Here is a 25,115-nt window from a genome sequence, read left to right as displayed (position 1 = left end):
ATATAGCGACTAAGAGAAGTCAGCAGTAGTTTGGAGTATGAGTTTGAGTTTGAATTTGTGAATATTTACTGTTTGGTTATTAAGTAAATTAATTAGTGTTCATCTATCGAAGAGTCAGTTATCTACCGAAGAATCGTCACCTGTCAATCGAAGAATTTCATATCTGTCAGTCAATTGTTGATATCGAAATTAAGTAAGATTTCAATAAAACATTTTATATTAATAATCTATTTTCGATAATCTATTTTAATCCTCTCCCGTGTTAATATTCCCGGACATAGCAGGTTAGCCGAAAGTGGAGCTTATTGCCAATTGCATTAAACATCAGTTGACGCTACCTCCTCGTCGGCTATTAAATAGAACGTTACAGTCAAATCACATCATTATTTATACATATTGTATATAAATAAAATATGCGGATATATTACTTTACCCTAGAATTAAAATTCAATAATATTGAGGAATCTTATTTATTCAGATTTTGTACATTATCGCTTCTAACCTCGGATAATAGAACAACAAATTAAATATTTTTAAACAAAAAAACTTAGTTCCTTTGTTTGATTTCCCTTGCTCACGTTTCTTAACTACTTAGATATAAAATACTTATGTTTTCGAAAATTCACAAGCTACTAAACGCTTTATCTGTTCAGAATAATTTATTGTTTTCTTAACTAGGTACATACCAAATACATCTATTAAGTTGGTATTTCTCGTAATTACCAGTACATAAAGCTAAAACACTTTTGTACTATGCTTGTTATACATGGATCTAACAAATAATTTAACTTGTGTATTGTCGTTTGTATATTTTGTTACGTGTAAAATATTCTATTTCTACACTACTTACAAGTTCGATATAAAGTGTACATTACACATCGTGAAATTTACATATTTTTACTTGGTTACCCTGCCCAATTCGAGTATAATTCAGAACGTATGTGTTATATTTATATATTCTGCATTGGTTTTGTATATTATGTACACTGATCTGATCTTTATAAACGCGAGTTTAATGATATTAATGAGATATTTGCCAATTTTATGAAAGTTGTTAATTTTTTCTGGCACGTTTCACGTTAGCAGACATTTTTCTTAAGTTACAATCGAAAAGTGTTTTTATGTAAAAGAATAGGAATGATCAAGTTATTTTAAGATGACAAGATATTTCACGTCTTCTATTTAAATATAGCGTTAAATTTTAATTCCGTCAATTCGTATATACTCATACATCGAATTTCCTTTTCTCATTTCATTTCTTTTCTTTCATTTCACATTTAATTACAAAGATACAGTGTAAGTACGTTCCTCACAAAATTAATATCGAATGTCGCAAAATATACAAAAGTAAACTAAGAAGAAGAGTACATATTATTACACAAACGGTCGTTCATATTGCATATGTACAATATGCAGTATAAAAACAATACTTTATAGTTTTTAATCTCTTGTTTAAATAATCCTAGTATCTCAATTTGTATCGGTCATTGATTCGACATAACTGTGTTTATTGGAAGTAATTAAGCTATAGCCTGCACACAAGAGAAAAAGGAACAAACACGTATAGTATACACGCTTAAATAATAAAATGAAGTCAGTTTACGTTCAATGTGAACTTGATCAAAGTTCCAGTCTCGAATTATAGAGTTTCTTACTATCAGTTTACAAAATTCGATATTACGATTATGTACTATGTTTGAAAAACATAAAATGCTTTGTTCAATTTTAAATAAAACTAATATTTACCAAAGCGAATACGAAAAAAATGTCAGCGTCAAACTTAATTTTCAATTATCAAACTTAATACAGCACAAATACAACTGTTCTTCGTGCCTTTTTACTTTTACTACTTTTCAACTCTCTATAGTTCGAGATTTGAGTTCCGCCAACTTTCTTTCCACTACGCATACGCAACAGGAAAATTTGAATTACGCGTAATAGTCAAAAATTCGAAAATCTTATCCTTTCGTGGCAGCGAAAGTAACCTAGGACTAGAGGTTCCATAACATTAATAATAATAGTAACAATAACATTAATATTAATAAGGCAATAATATTAATATTAATAATAATGTAATCGAGTAATACTAACAATATTAAAATAATAGTAATAGTATGGTAATGGCAAGATACACGCGGGTATAAATTAATCATTCCTTTTGTAATATTTACGACGTCTTCGGGATATCCTTTAGAAATTATTATTATTTATTTCTGGTCAATATTCATTAGCGAGCAACTTTTCTCTCTATTTCTTATCACGATTTTTTTCACTTCATCACAATTGTATCGTTAGAAATTATTCAAAACGTTGTTAAAATGTCCATGAAATATGAGCAATTACCGTATTGAATAAGCGAGTAACAAAGTTGTTGTTTCATTGAATAAAAGTGAAATATTCAATGCGTGTGCTCAAGTATATAAGTTAAAAAAAGATTCATACATCAATGCCTATTATTCTTAATCAATATTCATCATTTAACAATTAGGAGCAAATTTTTACAAACCAACTCTAAACCAGGACCCAATTTAAGAATAAAAAGATCGATGTGTAAATTAACTATCAACTATTAATCTCCAATCCTATGTGAAGATATTAATGTTCGGATAAAATTTTTAAACTAACGTGGATAATTCATGCGGACTATTGGTGTTTGCTGCGCTACTTAGATCCAATGTGGCAGCCGGAAGACCAGGACTGACGCTGCCGGTTGCTTCCCGTGGCAAATGCTGCGATCTATTTAGCTTATTTCCAGGACTCGGTGGCGATCTATCTGCTGGTGTATCCGGTGGTGTAACCACGTTTCTGTGTCCGCTCACGTTCAGATGATTGTGCGTCGCCGGGATCGGAGCTGGCGATGAGAGCAACAAGGGCGGTGGGGACATCGACACGTGTCGATGATGATGATGGTGATGATAATGTTGGTACTGTACAGCTCGGCCGTGCGTTGCGTGGTTGGCATTTAGTTGGTTCGTCACGGGCCCGACTTTCGTCGGACAGCCAGCATGGTGGATGGTTAACGGACCACGTAGTTGTTGTTGTTGCTGTTGTAGCTGGGGCTGGTTCTGGTGCTGTTGCAGCTGCTGCTGACGCTGCAGCTGTACCGCCGCTTCGCATTGTTCGCGCGCTAACGCCTTCACGGCATTCGTCTTCTCCTACGAAATGATAAGAATGATAGGTTAGGTTGTAGTCAGGGGCCATAACAAATTAAACAAGTTATAATATAAGAATTTACATTTTAGTTGAAATGATTCTGGTTACGAATAAATATTAAAGATGATTCAAATCTTCTTCGTTATCGATAACCATGGTAAAAACTCCTTTTGATTACTTTCAGCCATTGTCAATTTTATTATTATGAATACTACGTGCTTGAAGTAGAAGGAGGATTACAAAGAAAAAGGCTTTTTCTCAACAAATATAATCGTAATTCAATTATTTTGTTTAACAGTTTTACAAATCTCCCAAAAATAAACGAGAATACGAAAATACACTGAATATCGTGTGTATGGTTATTTATAAATTTCCCTTGAAATAGCTGCGGTCGCGGCCAGGTCAGATAAACAAACGAACGGTAATATTGATTGACCTATATTCTGCTCAGCCGCAAACGTCATTCTACAGGGTATCGTTTTCGGTGAAATTATGCAAACGTGTATGTAACTTCGGTAGAATTCCTCGAGAACTTGTAAGCTTATATCACTCTGACCCAACCAGTCCACTCTAAAGTGTATAATTTATAAAAGGGGTTATATTAATACGCGGAGGATGTGATAGGTGGTAGGTTTTGCATATGAATGTTTGTTGATACAACGTATGGTCGAATGGAGGTTTTCATGAATGTGATAAGGGCTGGATTGAATGTTCCAACGCTTATAACTAGATTGCGTATTTTATATACAAGTTTGTAGTTTTACAAACACAATCAAAGAAATAAAATTTTAATAGAGATTTATTTTCTTATATATGTATATTTTAGCGCATTTTATGCATTTTGCGCAATGTTTGTACTTCTAAATTTCATACGAACTTATAAGGATCCGCAATATAATTATAAGGTTTCTTAAAAATATGAAAAATTCTGGTTTCCTAGAAGTTTGTAATTAATTTCAGAAAACTTTTTATTAACTCTACCAGGTAAATCATAATAATTCTGAAAAACAAAGTTTCGCGATAAAATGATTTCCGGGTAAAATATACGCAGAAGATATTTTAAACGCGTTTGAACGTGTTCATTTTCATTTAATAAAGATATATTCTTACCCTCTGCCACACGAAGACGTTATGGACCATTGCGCATCCGCAAAACACGATGCCAAGGCCTATGAAAACCGACGTAACGATTGCCGGGGTCGAATGAAATTGGATGAATGTGTACAATATCATGCCTGGAAGCATTATTAAAGAATTTTATAACACGTATACCGTAACAAGCGAGATAAAAAATTGCTCTATATATCCTTTTACCTGAAATTTTCAATACTAGTAGCAAATTATTTTTAAATTAATTTATTATTTAAGCTTTTATATATCAATTCTCGACGAATAAATTACTTAAATTATAAAGAATGTATCTTAAGACAATAGGGAATTTAATATTTTTGGTCGTTAAGTAATTTACAAATTTCTAAAACGATTACGCTCGAAATTTTGGAGAGTATTTGAAGTTTCTAACATGGCATTAAAAAGAAAATAAATTTTATGATATAATTAAAAAGAATTGTAGTCTATCATAATTTGTATTCCGTCAAATTTATTAAAACGCAGTTTTCCTCTGAGCAGCGTCAAAATGCTCCGGCTTGAATCGTGTTCAACAGCTTTAACGATCGATCGAGCGAATGATAGCCGGGTAAACTAGTCTGACTCTACGTAAACTTTAGATTAGATCTTGTGCCATCCACCAGCCATATTCATGCATGACACGAATATTCTGTTTAAGCTCTGTATAAATTAATTTATTAGAACCTTTCTAAAAGACAATCATTTTTCATTTATCTAAAAAAAATAATAATTATTCGGCGTTAAAATTAACTTTATTTCTAATGAATTTCTAATTGATTTCATACACTCAGAGATAGTTCACAGTATCTTTTAGATTCATGCTTGAATTCAAGAAAAATTAAACGTATAACTTATGTACTAGTATCTTTCGAAAGGTTAAAGTTGATAGAATTGAAGGAATCGGTTCTTACCAGTTAGAAAGACGGGAATGCTAATGAAAAACCCTCCGACAGCACATATCCGGCTGATGGATGATTTTTGCAGGTACTTGTTACTCCTGAAACAGACAAAATTTGAAGGGAAAGTCAGTTTCACGATTCTATGATAATTGAGAGAAATATAAAGGAACCAGTATTTTGTTTAACAGTCAAGAATCTTTCAAAAATTTTACTGTAATTCACACTTCAAATATATTTAGTCACACAAAGGATAATCATAATCAGAACGTTAATCTTAACTTTAATTCAAGGATCAAGCAGTATCATTATACATATAAAAGTAAATATAAAGTCTATCCATATTACTATTATTATTATATATGTTATTCTATAATTGATTTTTATTTCTTTATTATCAATATTATTCTATTTTCTACAATGATTCAATTATTGATCTTATTTTTGGTCAATTATATTTCTCTGAAAATATCACTTTGAAAATAATCTAATAATAAAACGTGAATAATAATCTTTCTTTTTTCTTGTCTTCATTTCTGACAAATTCTCTCCACCGCCGTAAACGTATTAAATGCATGAAATAACAAGCACAATTGCTTGATATAATTCTCCGCTTACACAGTGTCAATCAGTTCTCGACCACAAACGATACTGCTAATTTCCTGCAACCACAAGCGATTTCACTGCAATTGCCGGTGTTTGAGACATTTACCTCGAAATACATGCTCGAATTCATCGATAATGGATAGGATATTCTTGCACACACTAATTTACCAACAAATAATATTAATTCAATTAACAGAACCTAGAATAACGGAAAAGCCACATGTTCCAAACAGATTTACAATCAGCGGAAAGTACACGCCGTTATAAATGTTTCCTGGTGAAAACTAATTTCCACGCATTAAGAACGTTGTAATCGGATTCTAGGAAGACCTAGCACTTCCTGGAATAATCCTCTTGTATTCTCGATGAATGTTTCTCTGCAATGCCCTCGAGTGAGTTGTTTTTGTCTTTATTGTATGACGTCCGGGAAAACGAGAGATTTCGGAGAACGGTTTTGCGTTGCTTTAATACTCGCACAATCATCCATGGGATTACATTTTTTCAGGGGAACCAGAAACTGACCTTTTTCCACTCATTTTCATCTCTAATTTCTCATCAGATTAAGATTTTTTGCATCTTTTATCATAATAATTTATTCATGCGATTAACAGATTAAAACAAGCTACACACACGTCGTATTTTGCGTTATAAGGTGAATTGTAATTTGTAAAATTTACTTGTAAAATTTCATCGTTTGTTTTACCGAGACAATAGTTGGCATTTCTATACGACAATAAGAATTTGTTAATATTAATAATTTGTAAGCTGTTATCATTCTTGTAATGGATAGTATATTATTGAAATTTTTTTAATATTGAAACGCGATATTTTTTTGAAGAACAAGTGCGTACTAATAAAGAATTAAATTCTACGGTCGTAAAAAGTAAACACAACATTTTTCTCTACATGGAGTCGCCTGGTCCAAACATTTTATGATTTCCGGGCTAAAAACAGACGAATCCAGCGGTAATTTTAAACCAGCTTTATCCAAATAAGTCACAATGAGAAATTCCCATGAAACTGTTTCGTCCCCTTTTGAGATTGCCGACCTCTTTTGATGTGTTTCAAGAGCGTCGTACCACTGAAACTTCGAGTTCTAAACTAATTTCTCAGCCTTTTGCGTTAAATTTAACTTTCCGCGTTAGAGTATTTCGGACGGGTTCCTATTTTACGTTTTCGTCGAGTTCATCAACGTAACACGCAACATCCGCAAGTAAAATTATCTCGTAAAATTTATATGACGCTGATATACGATGAGAAGAATCAGAATTCCATTTTTATTCCACTTCGTTAATTTTTCGTCGTAAGGTTTAGCTATAAATAGGATTAGAAAATTTAGATTAACGAGGAATTTAAAATTGATCTGTTAATCAACAATTTCCATTAGTTGTCAATAGATTTTATAAACTTCAGATTACTGAGAAATTATACACATTGCAAAATATTTATCATTGGTTACCCACGTTGCACGTAAATTTGATAAATCTACCAATGCACTAATACTGCAATAAATTTCTATTGCAACATTCCACGCTCCTTCGCCGCACCTTAAACTCCTCGCTAGATTTATTCCACCTTAAAGTGTCACATAACTCCTACTACACCGATATCAAATCTTAAACTCCACCAAATTCCAAAGGAACTTTGTTCCTTTGAAAGGAAGAGATTAAAGACTTCAAACTATTCCAAACTTCTTAAATATAATTTATATATATATATAATATTATACACTTATTGTGTGCATTATATATTTCAAGAACTTTGCAATAAAAAATAAAACTTATTACATTTAAGATGGTTGTATCGCACAGGCCGGAATATGATAAAGAGGTTAAATAAATGTCTCGAATCTGCGCAACGAACTCACACCAACCACCTAAAACACGTATACACAATGTACACGTGTACATTCACTATGAACTCGACTCCCATTCCCTGCCAAAATCACAGGCATGCAGAGTCAATTTCACTGCTCGAGCTAGTTGAATAGGGAAGAAGGTCGAGAGCTGGAGTTAAGGAGCATAGTTGGTAAAGAATCGCATGCCGCCGCGCCATTAAGATCAAGCCCACGATTTCAACAATAAATATTAGACGGTTCTCTGACTTGCATTTCGCGTGCGACTCGGAACGATCCAGAAACGCGTAAATTTCTCATAAGCTGAGTCAAACGTTTGCGATTTATCGCACTTAGGTTATATCGATATTGTCCACGAGTGGATGCATTCAAACACAGATAGCTTCTTGTCATTCTACCATAACTGCACGTAATACATGATAATTTAATTTCAAATTCTTTCGAATATATGCACGTAACGAAAAAATTGTATTGGTTCGTCAATTGCAGACCAACCAGTTGTTAGCCAGTTAAAATAACGTAGATAATAATAACGAAGAATTAGCTCGAAAAAAGTAAACAAACAAGGCTCCTTAATAAAAGGCACAATGTGGGTCCGTAAAATGGTAGAATTTCGGCGCATGCGCATTGTTTCGCATTCATTTACAATTAGATATGCACAAAAGCTTATTTTTGTCGCATACATACTTGAACTTGTGTGCATGAAATTCACGAAGTAGGTTATTGCTTGAAAAACAGCTTTAATCGAGCGAAGCTTTCAACCACACTGAGATCAAGCCTTAAATGTCTTGGTTTCTTTAGAAATCCAAATGGAAAAGTAAACCCTATTTTACCTCTGCATAAAGGTTAGGCTGTATCGGTTGGCTTATCGACTTTCCGGTGCCTTTGAAGGGTAATACGGCGCCGACGGTCGAGAAAGTAACTTCTCTATTGAACGTTGATCTCGTTGATCTCGCCTAAGCAGGAAGAATCCGTCGGCCCTTTGATTTTATACGAGTCTTTCCATTTATGATCGTGCGAGCCAGCTACAGGCGACGACGCGGACCCCCGACGAAACTGCCTGAGCCTATTCAAGGCGACGTCAAATAATTTCACTCGGAGAGATGATAGAGATAAGAATCACCGGAGCGTCTCTGTGCTTCGATGACAATGATATTTGGTAAATCCTCTTCTCGTTTCTCATTTTGAAAGAAGGTTGTAAAGAAGAGTGCTACTAAATCGTCTAGGAAAATCACACGGTACATATTGCGTAACGCTATTGATTTATCAGAAATAACAAGAGTTTGAGCAGCAACCTTGGAAAAGTTGATGCAGTTTTTTATAACCTGAGACATCTCTTTAAAACAAATGTCTTAAGAAACGCTTGAATAAAATGTTTAAAAAAATAACGATTATGAAATCTTTTCCTGTATTTCTGGAGAATAAAATTTATTTTATTCTACAGCATAATAAGAATAAATTTGATATGAACTGGTACCCCAGAAATTGTAGGAATTCAGAAAATACAATGCCGGAAGAGGTAAATGAAATCCACAAAAACATTGACCCAACCTCAGCCCAGTTAGTCAACGAACTAAAATGTCTCGCTGCCTTTTCTATATTTACGACCAGAACGTGGTCATTAATTGAGCCTGGCGACTGCACCGTGGACGAGTCACTGACCGATGTTATTTTAATAGATATGCAGAAAATCACGTGTTCTAGGTTCAGGGATATAGTTATTTTCATTTCCGGAGAATACGGTCGACTCGCGTGTATATACCAATCCATCTAAAGATAAGTGTTCGTTAGAATTACTAACTATATCAGTTTCAACCTTGTGATTTAAATTTTTAAACGCCGTTTAATATGAATTCAGTCGAGTAAATACAAATTTTCAAATGTCCTAATTTTCAAATCTTTACATTTTTTAATCTTAAAGATATTTTATTATTTGCCGTAGATTAAGTTTCGTGTTACCGGTACTGTAACATTACAATCTTACGAGAAGCAGAGAATATTGAAACAATGTGACCTAATAAATAATCAATATTTCTGTGACGTGTCTTATTCAAACCGCAGTTGAAGGAAATGCAAATAAGCTCTTGGGAAACAGTTTGTCGCACAACGAACGCCTACGAACAACGCCCAATGCAAATTCGGTAGGAGTTACAGGAAGAGAGGCGTCTAAAATCTGCTAGGAATTACTATTCAGTCGTCTAATTTTGAATTCCGACATGGAACTTCTCGAAGAAAGTTAAATACAATTCCGACTCGAGATTTAATTTACGATGAATCAAAATGTCACACGCAATCTTCATTTCATTGTATCGTTTTTACGCGGCTTCGTAGTTAATGAAATCTAATCGCATTTGCAAGGCTACTCTTCCGATCAGAAGTCACGTGCTTTGATCGTGCACTTTCAATTTCCGCATCGGAAGCGTGCACTTTAATACGAACCGTATCGATTTTCAAAAGAATTATTTGACACCGGAAAAAGGACAAAAGAAGAATAAAAGCACGTATACTGGCAGGAAGTCAATCGAGACAAAATCGATATCGTTGAAAATGGAAAAAAAGAACCGAATTTAAGCTACAGTACGTATTCGAATTGGACATATTGAAGGTTTCGATTTTATTTCCCCTGGAAATTAAAAACACAAATAAGTTGACAAGAGCCTGTTCCATCTAAATTATGTAAACTACGTGAATTATTGTTAGTCATAATTCATAATTTATCAAAAAAGCGCGCTTCTCCTCAATCACGTTTTCCGCTACCAGCACCGACATTATGGGCAGATTGATAGGTATCAAAATACCACAAAGATATTAATCTCATCTTTCTTCTAGCCGTGAAAAAATGCCGCGCAAGTGGTAAAACAACAGATCAGCCAGAAACATCGAATTCTCCACGCTTCCGACTACAAGAAGAAAAACAAAGTTATTTGTGTATGATGGAAACGTCTCTGGACGATGCTTTTAAGCGGTCGAGTGCGCGCGAGAATAGCATCGCAGATCGGCATTTCCACGGTGAGGATTGTAAAATGGTTACGCAGAAGATGGATCATGTGCATGGGCTGTAGCGACTATCGTGAATGATGGATCAGACATACATGAGCGTTCTTCACCCTACCGATACACTTCGTAACAGCTGCTGTGATCTCATCATTGGAGACGAGCTCGGGAATTTCAATGGAATATGGAGGAAATTTGTAAAAGGCTACACCTGTGCTCGAGTGTTATTCCAGCGAAAACTGGTTAACTCTATGAGACTAACGATATAATACGTCAAGATAACTTTTAGGAAAATGATTGTACCTTTAAAATTCTTTCGACACTTTTCGGTATATTCTTGTCATTGATTCTGAAAGTATCCGATTAATTCGCTGGTTAATAGGAAGCTGGTTAAAACTGAAGTTAGTTAAAGAAATAAGTAAACACGTAACCTGTGGATACGCTAGACATATGATTCTACCTACACGCGACAAAAATATTCATGATCTGAACAAGGAAAGAAGCGTTGTTAGATTCGCGTCATGCTGCAAATGAAAGATTTACAGCTCGAGCCCAATTATCTGTTACATTACATTCTCGGACACGTGTAGGCTGGACGTCGTGATATATGAACACAAGTATAGAAAGAACAACATGGATATTTCGCGCGAAGAAAACGAAGTTTCACATATACAGTGTATAACCACATGACAGTATCTACTCACGAAAAATACGAGTTGTTATAACCTAAAAAGAATTAAGTATACAGTGGTAAAGAAGAAAACTGTTATACCGTTTACTCTTATTTCTAATTGATAGAAAGTCGTCAACGAACAAAAAACGTTTTCTCCTGTCTTCTGTACCTTCACGAAGCAATCACAGAAATTTTCCACAATGCTTCGTGTCGACTAAACAAAGAAAAAAGAAAAAGGTGGCAGCTGCTAAGAGCAAACTACCTCCGGAATTTTCTTCGTTTCTAAGTGAGCCAGGAAGAAGGGAAGGGTTAATGACGCCGAAACTGAAGGGTGGCTACGGATCGTTTGAAAGGGGCCATGACAACCGTTACGATTCAGTCGCACCTGTTCCTCTTCCTAGGTTACCGCGACCGAGCCATTGTGCGCGCTTTTACGAGCGTTCCCGTGATGGTTTCCTGGTACTTGCTCGTCCTTTTCAACGAAGGATCGACCGGATAATTTTAAATTTTGGAAGGCTTTATCCAGTCGGTAACATTGCCAAGTTTAAGAAGAAATACCGATTTCTCGTAAATTCAGAATTTTATTGCCGTCAGGATGTATATGGAGGCAACAGATGAAGAACACGATGTAAATTAGATTTCTTACTTTTATAGAGAAGCAATTTTTAAATTGAATACCAGTCGTCGACCGGTTCTGTGGATCGTTTTTAATAACAAAATAAATTTGGTTAGTCCATAAAGGTTTGTTCGTGTGAATCTTCCCATAGATCATCCGTAACGTAAATACCGCTATAACCGGCTGCAGATACATTTTCCTTGAACAAATAAATCAAAATCGTAAAGTGTGTTATAAATAAAATCTGACTTCACGAGGTGTTGATCCCTCATAAAAGAAGTCTTTTATATCTCGCAGATGATTCATAACATGACGTCTACTTTAACTTGTTCCTCGTACCTGCTTGTCGAAAAAAAAGTTAATAGTTTACAAATTCGAACACTACGTATCTACATAACATCGGCCATTATATTTGCCAAACCAAATTTGTTTTCTTGTAACATTTTGTGATTAATTAATGCTACAACAAACTTAATATAGAGTGTCACGTGTAAAATTTGCACGATAAATCAGATGACTACGATACAATCTTCAAATACGATTGTATCTTTCGATTACAAATTGATAGTTTTCACCTAACTGACAGATTTTTATACCCTTGGAAAAATAACGTCTTGACGAACAATTCACGCCAATCAACGCCAAAAATGAATCACGCAAATTCTATTCGCTTTTTCGATTTATCATCAGTTGGAAACATCAAAGTTATCGGCTGGTGATTGGGAATTAATCGAAAAATAAATTACAAGCATTGAGAGACACGCGAATACCCGTTTCTTTCTCTATTTTTCCGTCTGCATGTTGGAATATTAAGGCGCAGTTACGGCCCGCCAAATTTATTCCCGTTCTGTAGTGCCCTGTGTCGGTGAAAAAATTTGAAATGTCGGATTCGAAGGCGTGGAATGCCAACAGCAACGAGAGAGGGAGTCTGTCTCTCTTCACTCTCTTTGGTGGAAAGACGAACAGGCACACGCGTATGCTCGAACGCTCTGACGTAAGAAGAACCGCCCGTGAACAGAAACCAGACACGCGTGTAACGTTAAACCGGGCCGTCGATGAAAAACGAACAAGACTTTCGCGACCGATGGGCGTTTTCAATGACAGATCGAATCGTTCAGTTTCACGGTTCGTTTGGAACCACAGTTGCGTACATCTTGACATAAAAACGCGCTAGAGACGATTTCTCATAAATTGGTTAAAGTTGTTTGTTTCGGCGAATTGTCGTTTCAGGGAGCGATACATCTAAAAAAACGCACAAATTTATAAGAATTCTTCGTATCGATTTCTTTATCTTTATTGATCATATCGTGTTCGATGTAATAATTCGTTTCTTAGCTAGTGAATTAACAAGATTTAATAAGAAATTTAGTACAAATGCTCTACGCGTCGTGTTTGACACGTCGTTGTTAAACTTTCATTTATAGAAAATTCAAAGCTGTATTTTCTCACCCAGTTTAAACCTTACAAATCTTCTCACGCTTTTCATCCATCATTGAATGAAACGATGAAAATGTTCATCCATCCACGTCTTTCCAGTAATAATTCAATTAACCTGTTTCCCTAATAAGTCAAAATTCGCGATCGAAACGTGAGATGGCAAAGAAAAATGCGCACCTACTTTAGGAACGCGCCATCTAACAACGAAGAAAAAAAACCTCGTGAGCCAGCAACTACTTTGTTCAAAAGTGGCTTTATTCGAAAAGTCTGCTGTTCAGTGTGTTCGCGCCAGCAGCGCCAGAGATCCCTTATCACGGACCATTTAAGTAATGAGCCGGCACTTAGCAGCACCGCTTGTCTTTTATTCTGCTCGTGTCGCCGTCGTTGGTGTCGTCGTTGGACCTGTGTCATACTTCGGCTTTTTTTTTCTTTCATCCTCGCGTCTCAGACTCGGTAGCGTGGTACGGAAGGAGGGGCGAGCACCGAGCTTCGAGTAACAATGAGCAAGCGAAGAGGAACGACCGTCTACTACTGGGACCCGCTATTAAAGTTCGTGCTTTTCGAAGCACGTCTACACACCCCAGAGCTCCTTTTCCTTCGCTAACAATGCCACTTTGCAAACTTCGTAGTTATCTTCAGCCAGACGATCTTCGACTGAGGCTAGGAAGTTGGCGTGCACCAAAGACACTGATCGAGAATCCTCTTGCTTTTAGTCTTTCGTTACCAGTTGATTCCTTCATAGGGAAGATCATTATTGGAGGATTAATTTCAAAACGAACCTATCGAAGCATCTTGTTTGCAGTTTCCAAGTTTCAGGACAAGAAATACAACATAAACAAGAATACATAAAAGCTCCGCTCCCCAGCGGCTTAAATCTAAAAACACAAGAAAGAAAAACACAAAAAACTGTAAAAACTACGACACATAATATAGCATGGCTACGTCGTACCGTCGCGTATCGGTACCTTTACCTAACACACCTTATGCTAATTCATTGTTTATGTGAATTACATTCAATGTGTAAAAACAAATCTTGGCATAAATAAAAACAAAAAAAAAATTTCAGAACGAAGGAGAATTGTTGGTAGTCCTTTAGTTAATTTAGATCAGAAGGTTTTGTAATTTGTAATTTGTAGTTTACAACAGAAATTTCTATTATTTATTAGGAAACTTATTCCGCAGTTCCTTACATTTGGAGATCTATAGTAGAAATTTTTCATGAGAGCGAGTAACCCGGAAAAATATCGTAGGAGTCAGCCTCCATTATTAAGAATATCGATACAGCTGTGCGTCTTTTATTTTGTAATTTTAACACGAAAATATCCAATGATCTTCGGAATATTTAAAAATATTTTGGAAATAATTAATTTGTTAACTGCGTTGAGTTTAGCTTCAAAAATGCATCTACGGAATAAGCAGGTAAAATCAAGCAATGACGAGTAAACACGTCGAACGCAGTTAAGTGGTTAGGAGTACAAAAAGAAGGTTTTTCGCACGCCCGTCGACACTCGGGCTATTCCTTCTAGCTGAACAGCTCTCTAAGAGAAAATCGAGCACTCCAAGTCAACAGAATCTTGAATTGTCTGGCAGCTCCGGAAACAAAGCAGGGGAAACAACCGTTAAGCGAAAGGACAAGGAAAAGAGAGAAAAAAGGGAAACGAGAAACGTCCGGTGACGTTGCAATTTTAATCGTCCTCCGGTTATCTCTTCTGGGCATACTGCGACAGTGTGACACAACCGGTAATATTTACTTGGCAAACAGCTGTAGAAGTTAGTCGCCATGATAACGTAGCATAAAGAATGGCTGTGTCCTATGTCATTGAACGATCGATAAACCGTTAGTTATTAATGTCCAGGCTAAATATATTGTTCCGAAAAGAAAACAAAGGATGATCGACCACCGAAAACGGTGGCTTTCTTCCCTAACGGTCATTCTGCCAAATATAGTTAATCGAAGCAGTAGCTCATATATAAACTGTCCTCTTCTCTTTATTCTTAGTTAACCGATACTTGAGCGAATCGCCAGAAATTTACAATAGGGATCCAATCGGTGACCTGGAAATTCTGAGGCCTGAATACCTGTCTAACGAACGCGTCTACTTTGATCAGTGTTTACGTTACCGTAACTTACCATCAGCCAAAATAAATAATTACAAAGCATGATTTAACAGTAACTCTACCAGGCCTTGTCAAATGGCCGTGTTTCAACATTTAATTTAGAATTGTACATTCATTGTTGTTTCTTTTCTTCGTCTAACTTTATGTAGATTCTTATGTTAACAAAAATTGAGAAATTGGTTAGCCGGATAATATAAGAATTTACATAAAGTTAGAGGAAGAAAAGAAACAACGACGAATGTGAATAATTTCAAATTAAATTTTGAAACCGGTCATTTGACCGGGCCTGATAAGGCTAGCGTTAAGATAATAAATTCGCACTTTTATAAACCGATTTATAAAATACTGCTCCCACTATAGTAAAATAAAATATGCTATAAATAGACGAAGAATTTCATACGTTGCTTAAAAGCGTTTCTTGTAAAAAACCAATCTTTAATCTAAATATATGTATATCAAAACTCCAGAATATACTCTACCCGTTCCCAAATCTCATTCTATGCTAATTTGATTACATAAAATCGCAGTGCACGAGTTTCAAGTTCGACAGCTAATTTCGTTCGTGTCCAACTTTCATTATTCTCTTCTTCTCTGTTGTTTGTTCTCGAAACAAACGTTACGATACGTCTCTGTAATTGCATACATTACAATGTTAACGACTCGTTTAACATTTCCAACAGTTTGAACAAACTTCGTTCCAATGGACTGCCAATCAAGTCTAGTTGTGGAATAACACAACACGTACAATATCAACCGCATCTTTATGGTCTTGGTAGATTAAAATAGTCAGTGGAATATAGTGACATGGATTTAACTGCGAAATCCTGGAACACCCTATATAAGGAAAGGACCCTATCAAGGGAAGAACAAGATTCGAGTAAAACCTGATCGAACAGTAATATTCGTTGGAAAAACTTGTTAGATGGTAATATTTGCAGGGAAACATCGTCACACGATTACGTTCACAAGGGAGACATGGTCACACGGTAACATTCGCAAGAAACTTTAATATACCAATCACGCACAACGTCTGGATGCTTTAAGAAACAATGATCTTTCTATCTGCCGAAGAGCACCTGACATTTTCCCACGCGAATCAAACTCGCCACGCGATAAAAGATCCGCCACTGGCCAAAAAACTGGGCGAAAGAAAAAGGACGGAATTAAAGAACCGAAGAGAAAACTCAAAACGGCGTGTCCGTTGAGGGTAATCACAGTGATTTGGCCGACGATTTCGGCCAATCTGCATAACTTAACGCGCGTTTCCATTCGCTAGTAATTAGAGTCGGCGATGCTTACTTTGTCTTGGCCGGCAACAAAAAAGATAAAAAAGAAATCCGATTGATTAACGATAAGGGAACTTCCGAGCAGAAACCACAGATCCCATCTCGACGAGTGTGTATCGTTTTTAACGAGCCTTATTTTCGCTTTCGAGTTGCGTGTCACGGGAGGCGAGCATATCTATATTCCCTTTGTAACTTAATCTCCACTGCACTGTGCGTATTCGATAATATTATTCGCGAACGTGCGTGCTGAATTTGCTGGAGGAATAATTGTCGTGACACGTCCTTTGTGGAGAATTTTGCAATTTCTGGATAATGCTAGCTAGTGTCACAACCCATCAGGGTTACGAATTAATACAATGCAATTTATATAAAACAAATTTGTAAGAACTCATGACACGTGAAATGTCATAAAATATTATACGATTTCTTGCATGCATGACGTTTATCCAGGGATAAACAAAGATATAATTTTCATTTTCAAAGTGTGCGTCACGAAACATACGCATTTACGGATACATCTCATCACACGGTAACGTATTATGATTGCAGACACGTGTCTGATCGATAAAAACGGGACACGCGGTCGGTGAACGCTCGCACGTCAAGTACAGGACGTGAATTTTTGCGTTTCGTTCTCCAGGCCGCGTGAGAAGAAACACTAGACAGGCCTCTGATATATCGCACGGGATATGGGACACTGCGTTTGTTCCAGACGCACACGGATAGGCCACGCATGAACGAATGAGAACTCATATTCTGGCACAAGGATAATCTTGATTGAGGATAGCGTCGCCAGATTATGGAAATTAATGGTAATCATCGTTCGACCGCGAATCTCGCGAATTCCGAGCTACCAGGAAAACGCTTGTTTTTCTTTTCTTTATCAATACCTAAGTAAGTTTGAAAAGTTACATGTACAACAGCAATGTGCATATGTATGCTGTGAACATTTAGGAGGGAAAATGTCGATTACTATGAGATTCCTCTTTTCATCATATGTGTAGTTCGGATTAAAAGATATTTGTATCTCAATATTTATTCGCACTTCTACAAGTTTCTTTTTCTGTATCTTGTTTGACTTCCGGATTTTCAAAGATAACAGTATCTTAAGGATACAAACTTTAAACGTATACTTTTTTCACACCTTGTTCAATCTTCGGGTTGAGTAAAGTACGAATTATGTACAAAGGTATTTAAAGCGTTATAAATTACAGATTTACCCAGCGTAGTATAAAACAAAAACTCTACTCACCAATGTCCTTGATACGAAGTTTTGACGAGTTTGACAGTGAAGAGGAACTGTATAGCACATACGAGGAGACAGCAGAGGTTTAGGGAGAGGGCGAGTGCGCACAGCGCTAACGTCACCTCGTAGACAATCGTATACTCTTCCGGGCTGATCAGGCTACTCGGCGTCACCGTTAGCGGTGAAATCTTCAGCAAGAAGATCAACGAGAGTAGCGCCAGTAACAACGACACTAGACACAATAAACCCAAACTGGTCAACGTCTCTTTCGCGCCAACCTCGTGGTCCTTGTGATTTCTCGACAGGGACGACGACCAGGAAGCGTTCAAGGGGTACGCCGTGGAACCGGGACCGGTTAACTGTCCCCCGGTAGTCGTACCCTGAAGAGCAGGTGCAGGCGAAGGTGTCGCCTGACTGGGTAATCTGGACAGTCTCGAGATATCGAAGCCTCCATTCGCTTTAGGTCTGCTGTCCTGGTGCAACGGCGCCGGGGATATCACCCCCAATGTATTCGACAGATTATTATTATTGTTATTATTATTCCCACCAGCAACAGGACTGACGCTGTTCACAGAATGCTTCGACGTGGACAACGTGGACAAATTAAGAGCGTGCGAGTGATTCAATCGTTGAGAAAGATTGTTCACGCTCAACTGAGAATGATTCAAAGGGTGTCTGTGAGTGGAAGATGGCGTGGTGGCAGCCTGATGCACGTTGGCTCTTTGATGGACCACCGAGTCGTAAACGTCGACTCCCCGTCCTTGGCTCCCCCCTGTCGTTCCACGAACGTTGCTGTTTTGGTTGTAATGATGGTGTTGCTGTTGATCCTGTTGGTGACCAGAATGATGGTGGTGGTGGTGGCCGCCGTGCAACGAGCCCGAGCTCGTCTGGTAGTCATTGTGCTGGTGCCTGGAGCCCGCTGACGACGGTTGCCCCGTCAGGATATGCTTCAGCATTACTCGACGCTGGAATGCCTGAGGAAGACTGCGCTTCTTCCTGCTCCTCTACATGGCGCTACGCGGGACTCGCTTCTGAGGACGTCTTTCTCGTTGGAGGCTTCTTCTTTCCTTTCTTTCCCAGTAGAATTTTTACACAATTCTTTCTACCTTTTGTCCTTAAATTACCTTTAATTCTTAACGATCTTTAATCTTTGTCTTTTCTTCCCTATATATTTGTTTTTCTTTTCTCCTTGGCGAATTTTGTCTTTCCGACGCAGGATTAGGTTCCTGGGCTTAGGGAGTTGCTACACGCCAGCTCCACCATGGCGACGGCATTCACTAGGCAGCCTACATAGCCACCTTTCAGCTCACGCTTTGGGACACTTCTTTCGCTGAGATTCTCCGCGATGAGGCATGAAAGCAGAGACCACTGTCTGCGGAGGCATGATTATTCTATTGTTCTTTTTAACGAGTAATCATTTTACTCGAGTCCTCTTACTAAATCGCAAGTAAAAGAGACTATTATACTTAGATAGGTACTTGGTCTTAAGAACCAACTTATTTCGATTAAATGCTCGACTCTTAATTAAATGCTCAATTAGATACTCATAAATATATCTTCATAATATTTCTCTCATCTATTTCTTTGACATTCTAGCAATCTTGTTAAGACGCCCGCCACTTCAACTTCTATCTACAACTGGCAAAAACTGAAGCTGACCTTCTTCGAGAGAAACATGCCGGAAACGGCATCCGCACGTGTGAATAATTATACTCAGTGTCCAGGTAGTTCTTTCGATCATCCGATAGAAGTCGTTTCTGTTTTTCAGAGTTTGTTCAAGCCTCCAGAGTGTAAAAATATCCAAGGAAGTACCATTAGGAAGTAATCAAATTCAGAGCTTCTGTGGTTATTCCTTTTTCTGATTGTTTCTTTTCTTTGCCCAAAATGGATGATTTCTATATCAAATTGTTTATTCGTAATTTTTTTGTTTTTTAGATATTTCTTGAGATCTTCAATCAACTCGATTTTGAATTTTTTAGCACCCGATCTTTTGGTTGACGTCGTTAAGAAAGAGGAACGAGTGCACAGGAAACATGGTCGGCGTGAGCATGATTAGATCCGGTCTGCCCGATGACCTTGCCAGTGATAATAGCGGTTCGTTAAGGTGGTTGCAGCCTTGGTTTGCTTCTGTTTCGATTTCCAGCGAACTCGTCAGCCGGCATGGCTTCCGAGATGCTCCCTCTGGAACAAGTCGAAGGGAAATAATTAATGGACTCTCTGTTCGATTGTACGTGGATGACAAGCTGACCGTAAAAAGAAATATACAAATACGATTAGAAAATATAATCCGAATCCCTTTCGGTTTGATCTAAAGAAGGTTTCTTTTTCTAGATGGAACCAAAGATTCTTATCTGGTTTATGGTGAGCTAAGGAACTCTTTGAAAACAACATCTATAAAAAGACTTTCTAAAAAAAGACAGGTACTGAGTATTCCTCGTGCGAATAATTGGATAATTAATTCGTTCCTTATTCCCTATTATTTATTTATTATCCCTAAATGACATAATGATTGGAAGCTTCTTACAGAAAGCGCAATTAGCCGCTATTATTGAAGTCAAAACATCATTAAAGCCATATTACGATTCGCACGTGGCATATCCCATTCATGAAAATACGAAAGCAACAAACAAGTACAAATCAACGAAATAAGTCCTCCGAGAACGAGACGTTACAGAAATTATACCATTGTGAGGATACAAAAGACTCGCTCATGAGCTACTTCCTTTAAATAGTCGAGCGGTATATTTTCCGGTGGGTAATTCCATATAATAGGATATTAAAGAGTACGGACACAGCGCTGCTCCTTTTCAACTGTTCATTATCAAATTACGCAGCGGGAATCGCAACGACAAAATTGTAACGACTCCTGTCTCCCATTTAATTGCGATAAACGCTGACTTGTTTGCGTTTTCTTTTTTTCACTTCCTCGTTACGAAAACCAGGAAAAATGATTCACAATACAGTTTCTAATTGTACTTCTCGCAATTCTTTCTTAGAAGTGGCACTTCTTTTCAATTTCCTAATCCTATAATAAAACAGTCCATTCCTTGAAGAGAAACTAACTTTAAAATTCGTATCGTATGTATGTATTTTCATTTGAAAAGAAACGCGGCAAACGCCTTTGAAAAGACGTTGGGTTTTCAACACCTTAACTAACTTAATTCCAGCGAGTCGTAAATCTGCTGCATCTCAAACATCTGAATATCCATCTTTTACAATGACTTATTCTCCAATTTATTAAAATTACATCTCTCCCGTTGCACCGACCTTCTTTAAAGGTTCTCGCGGCAGGTTGAACCCGCACCACGTACCTTCCCTCTTCTTTTCACCCCCTGTTCCCTTTCTCTTTCTATCGGACGGGAAGAGCGAGAACTCATAAACGCGCGAATCACGCAAGCGTCTCACGATTTGCGAAACATCACGTGAAAATCACCAATCGGATCTCCGTGCGCGCGGCGCACCGTGGGGGTAACGATTAAATCGACAGGATATACTTTATTGGCTATTCCGTTATTACAGGCTGTAGCTGGCGGGGAAATAGTCATTATGGATCGATGAACTCCATTGTAACAACGCACCTTCGGATTGCATCGGAAACGCTTCTGTATTGCGTCTACCGTATAACCTATCATTGTCTGTTTAGGGTAAATCGATGGATAGGAAGTTACGTTTCTATGTTTCTCGCCTGTCAGTATAAGATTGTGCAAGAGATATAGCAAGATCCTAAAATCATTCGAGTATAAGTAGCATAAAATGGTCGTTTAAATTTTAATAAATTAACTATTCATACCCTGATTGTACGCGATCAGGTTTAAGGGATGATGGAGAAGATTTTGTTAGATAGATGTTGAGTAAATAATCGAAGATGGTAATTTTATAAATGTTTCGTATTTATAATAATGGAAAAGATTTAATTTTAGTTACGTTAGGTTTGAATAAGATTGACTTTTCCAAGAGTAGAGGATTTGTAGAGATAGTGGACGTAAAAGTAGAATGATTTAATATTTGATATGTCTTTTTTTTCCTTTGACATATAGGTCACTGTGGGGAGTAATATTGATCTACAAATATCTTTTCTGAGAAGTACATATATACTCATGGGAAGTATGTTTGGTTAATCAATACAGCCTTTCTTTTAAGAAATTGAATCTAGAAGAATTCGACGATATTTTGCCTTTTTTCAATGGCACATGATTTTAAAGAAACGCCTGCGATTATAATATATAATTGCACATACGTATATGCAAAATTGCATTTCCAAATAATTAAATTAAAAATATAGAAATATATCAATCGGAAGAATATTTGTCAAAGATCTTTCCTTTTTAATAAAATTCTTCCAACAACCCCGTTCTTGTCAAGCATAAAATAAATGATGTCTTTCTCAAAGAAACGAGATAATTGCTGTCGTTCTAAAGTTCTTCTTCATTGTTAAACTACCGTTCGTGTTCGAGTTACACTCCAATTATTCGATTGTAAGAAGCAAGCGATCCCTCCCTCCATCCAAGGGCTAGATATAGTTCCTCGAGTAGATGTCTTCAATACCGTTATAATTCGTTCGGTTGAAGGCTCGCAACGCTTGAGTTGAGACGCGTCTCGGTCGTACAAGTCGAAAGATCCAAGTTATTTTCTCGTCTAAGATCGATCAATGGAAACGCTGCACGCGAAGACACGCGAATCTCGATGAAATATTAATGTTCTCCGGAGCCATCGCGCAATAACGTAACAGCCGGTTCTGTTACTCGTTTTCGAACTGGTGAATCTCTCTTCCACCTGAAGTTATTTACTTGCTATATACACGGTGATCCGATGGTAATTTTCGATGTTTTTCGACGCTGTTATACGTTTTGGAATAAATACGAAAAGAAAGAAACGTTTTAATGTTAATTATCGATTGATAACATTAATTTATTTTAAATATATTAATTACATACCTTCGAACATTAAGCACTAATTATCGATTGTCGATTACTAATTACTATCTTGAAACTTTGAATATTACCCGTAAGTATCAGTATAAAGGCTTAGAAATTAATAGAAAAAGATCATAGTAAAAGATAAATATAGGTTATATATCGCGTCCTGTACTTATGCGATTGAGAAAAAATATATACCTGAACCACTTTTTCTAGTAGCGTCCTACCTACGTTTCGATTTTAATTACGGTTGAAAAGCAACTCTCTGGAAATGTATAGCTAGTTACATATTCTGCTAGGGTCTTTTCCGATCGAGCTTCCTCCAGTGTATAAGTTTAATAATTCCTTCTTCAGTTAAGCGACACAAGTTGATAATGTAACACCTATGCTCAGGTAAAAACTTTCGAACTCGATGAACATATGAAAGAAATAGTATGTTCTAACTGCCGGATACGCTATCGTTGCTAAGGAGATAAGGACGTTATAGCTTAGATAAAAACTGCCATTCTATAATCGTTAGTTATTTGCATCCTGGGATCGCAGTTTATGGTCGAATGCTTGATTTCTTGCTTACTCTGCCTTTACAGTGGAAATATTAATAAAGCGAAGAGATCAAACACGAGAATGTAGGTCATTTCATTAATAATTCCATATAATACCAAAAATGGTAATAATAATGACGTGGACGTAGGTTATTTAATTAATAATCCCACATAATAACGAAGATTATAATACTAATGATCAAAAATTAAAAATTAATTAAAATTATCTATGTGCAAATTCAGTAGAGAAGAGCAATTAAACGGATTTAACTGATTACTCTAATGGTTCTCATACGCACTGCCATTAATTATTTTCTGATAAATACGATGTTTATCTATAAATCGGATAATTAAATGAGAATGAAAGCTGAGGAATATTTGATTGAAATTGTAGCTTTGTTTGAAATTATATTGCAATTCTGAAAAATATTTACATTTCCTTAATCAATTATAACAGGAAATAATAATGAAGTTAAATTTAATTTGTTTTAGTTTAATTAATTTTAAATTAGATTTTAAATTTAATTAATTTGAAATTTAATTTAAAATTCAATTAATTTAAAATTCAATTTAAAATTTAATTAATATCTTAATTTTAGTATTTTAAAATTTAATTCAAAATTTAATTAATTTTGTTTAAATTTAATTAACGTTTTAATTTGTTTTTTTAATGTACATATTAATATCAATGTATTAAAATTACAAGGTAACGCCAAAATAAATCGGAAGAAGAAAACTGATTGAGATATTACCAAAGTTAGTTTAACTCCAACAATGAGCCACGAAGATGATAATAATTACTAATCTTCTAAACCAGTCTCACCACATACTCTCTTCACTTAACCTCACTAATCTAACTCCACCTACCGCCAAGCACAATCTACGTAAACACCACCAAATTCCATTCCTGCCCCAACCACAATTTCCTCTATCTCAAACCAACTGCCATATCTCGAGAGAAGCATACCAAACCCACATAACCGCGCTTGCAGTTATGCAGAAAGTTATGTCGGTTACGATCTTACGATCTTCGAAACATTTTTCGACCTCTCATCTTGGTTACCGAAGTTACTTGATGTTTACAACATTTGCATCTCAAGCACAAAATAGAAGTGGGAAAAAACGCATATCATTTCTAAGAAATTTTTCAAATTTCATTACGTAAGTAATTCGACAAATTACATTAATCGAAATTTTACAATCTGGCACTTTACGAGTCAGAGTTTCTTTTTTCCAACTTGCCTTTTCTCTAAATTCTCCATGTTAGTTTGTAAATGCGACTGATATTACGCGAAACGTCTAACATCTGCACGGGCCTGCCTTGATTTTGAATTTTCACGAAGTAACTTGACTCGATCCCGCGAATCTGCCCCACCGTTCCCTCTACACCACGATGTTCCAGATCACGTGGCACGATCCTGAACCACAGGATTCAGCTTGGAGAGGCGGCACGCGGGGAAAGGATCTACAGAAGAGAAAGAGAAAGAAAGAGAGATAAAGAGAGAGAGAGAGAGAGAGAGAGAAAGAAAGACAGAGTAAAGACTGTTGTCAATAGCCAGACTTGACTCATAGAAACGGGTTCCGCTCGCATTCCGGACGTCCAGCCTCCGCTGGTCACACTACCTTCGTCCAACCTTACGACACATTCT

At 36.6% G+C, this 25,115-nt stretch overlaps 1 protein-coding gene across 4 annotated transcripts in view; it reads right to left on the bottom strand.

Annotated features, from left to right (window-relative positions):
* Positions 1-454: 454 nt before the first annotated feature.
* The window catches only part of LOC132909550 (uncharacterized), a 40,959-nt gene continuing 16,298 nt past the window's right edge, over positions 455-25,115 (bottom strand). For 2 of the 4 annotated variants that reach the window (XM_060964454.1, XM_060964462.1), the window contains exons 2-5: positions 18,015-20,189; positions 5,193-5,278; positions 4,264-4,388; positions 455-3,155 (exon numbers count right to left, since the gene is read on the bottom strand). In XM_060964454.1, the coding sequence (XP_060820437.1) occupies positions 2,616-3,155; positions 4,264-4,388; positions 5,193-5,278; positions 18,015-18,964 (1,701 nt within the window). In that variant the 5' untranslated portion in view covers positions 18,965-20,189 and the 3' untranslated portion in view covers positions 455-2,615. Of the gene's footprint in view, positions 3,156-4,263; positions 4,389-5,192; positions 5,279-18,014; positions 20,190-23,211; positions 23,461-24,333; positions 24,444-25,115 lie in introns of those variants that run through there. The other 2 variants (XM_060964480.1, XM_060964471.1) reach the window with 2 other exon arrangements.

The sequence above is a fragment of the Bombus pascuorum genome, chromosome 1 (genome assembly GCF_905332965.1).
Source record: "Bombus pascuorum chromosome 1, iyBomPasc1.1, whole genome shotgun sequence".
NCBI lineage: Eukaryota > Metazoa > Arthropoda > Insecta > Hymenoptera > Apidae > Bombus > Bombus pascuorum.
Note: the sequence above shows the minus strand (reverse complement) of the source record. Positions and strands in the feature narration are given on the sequence as shown.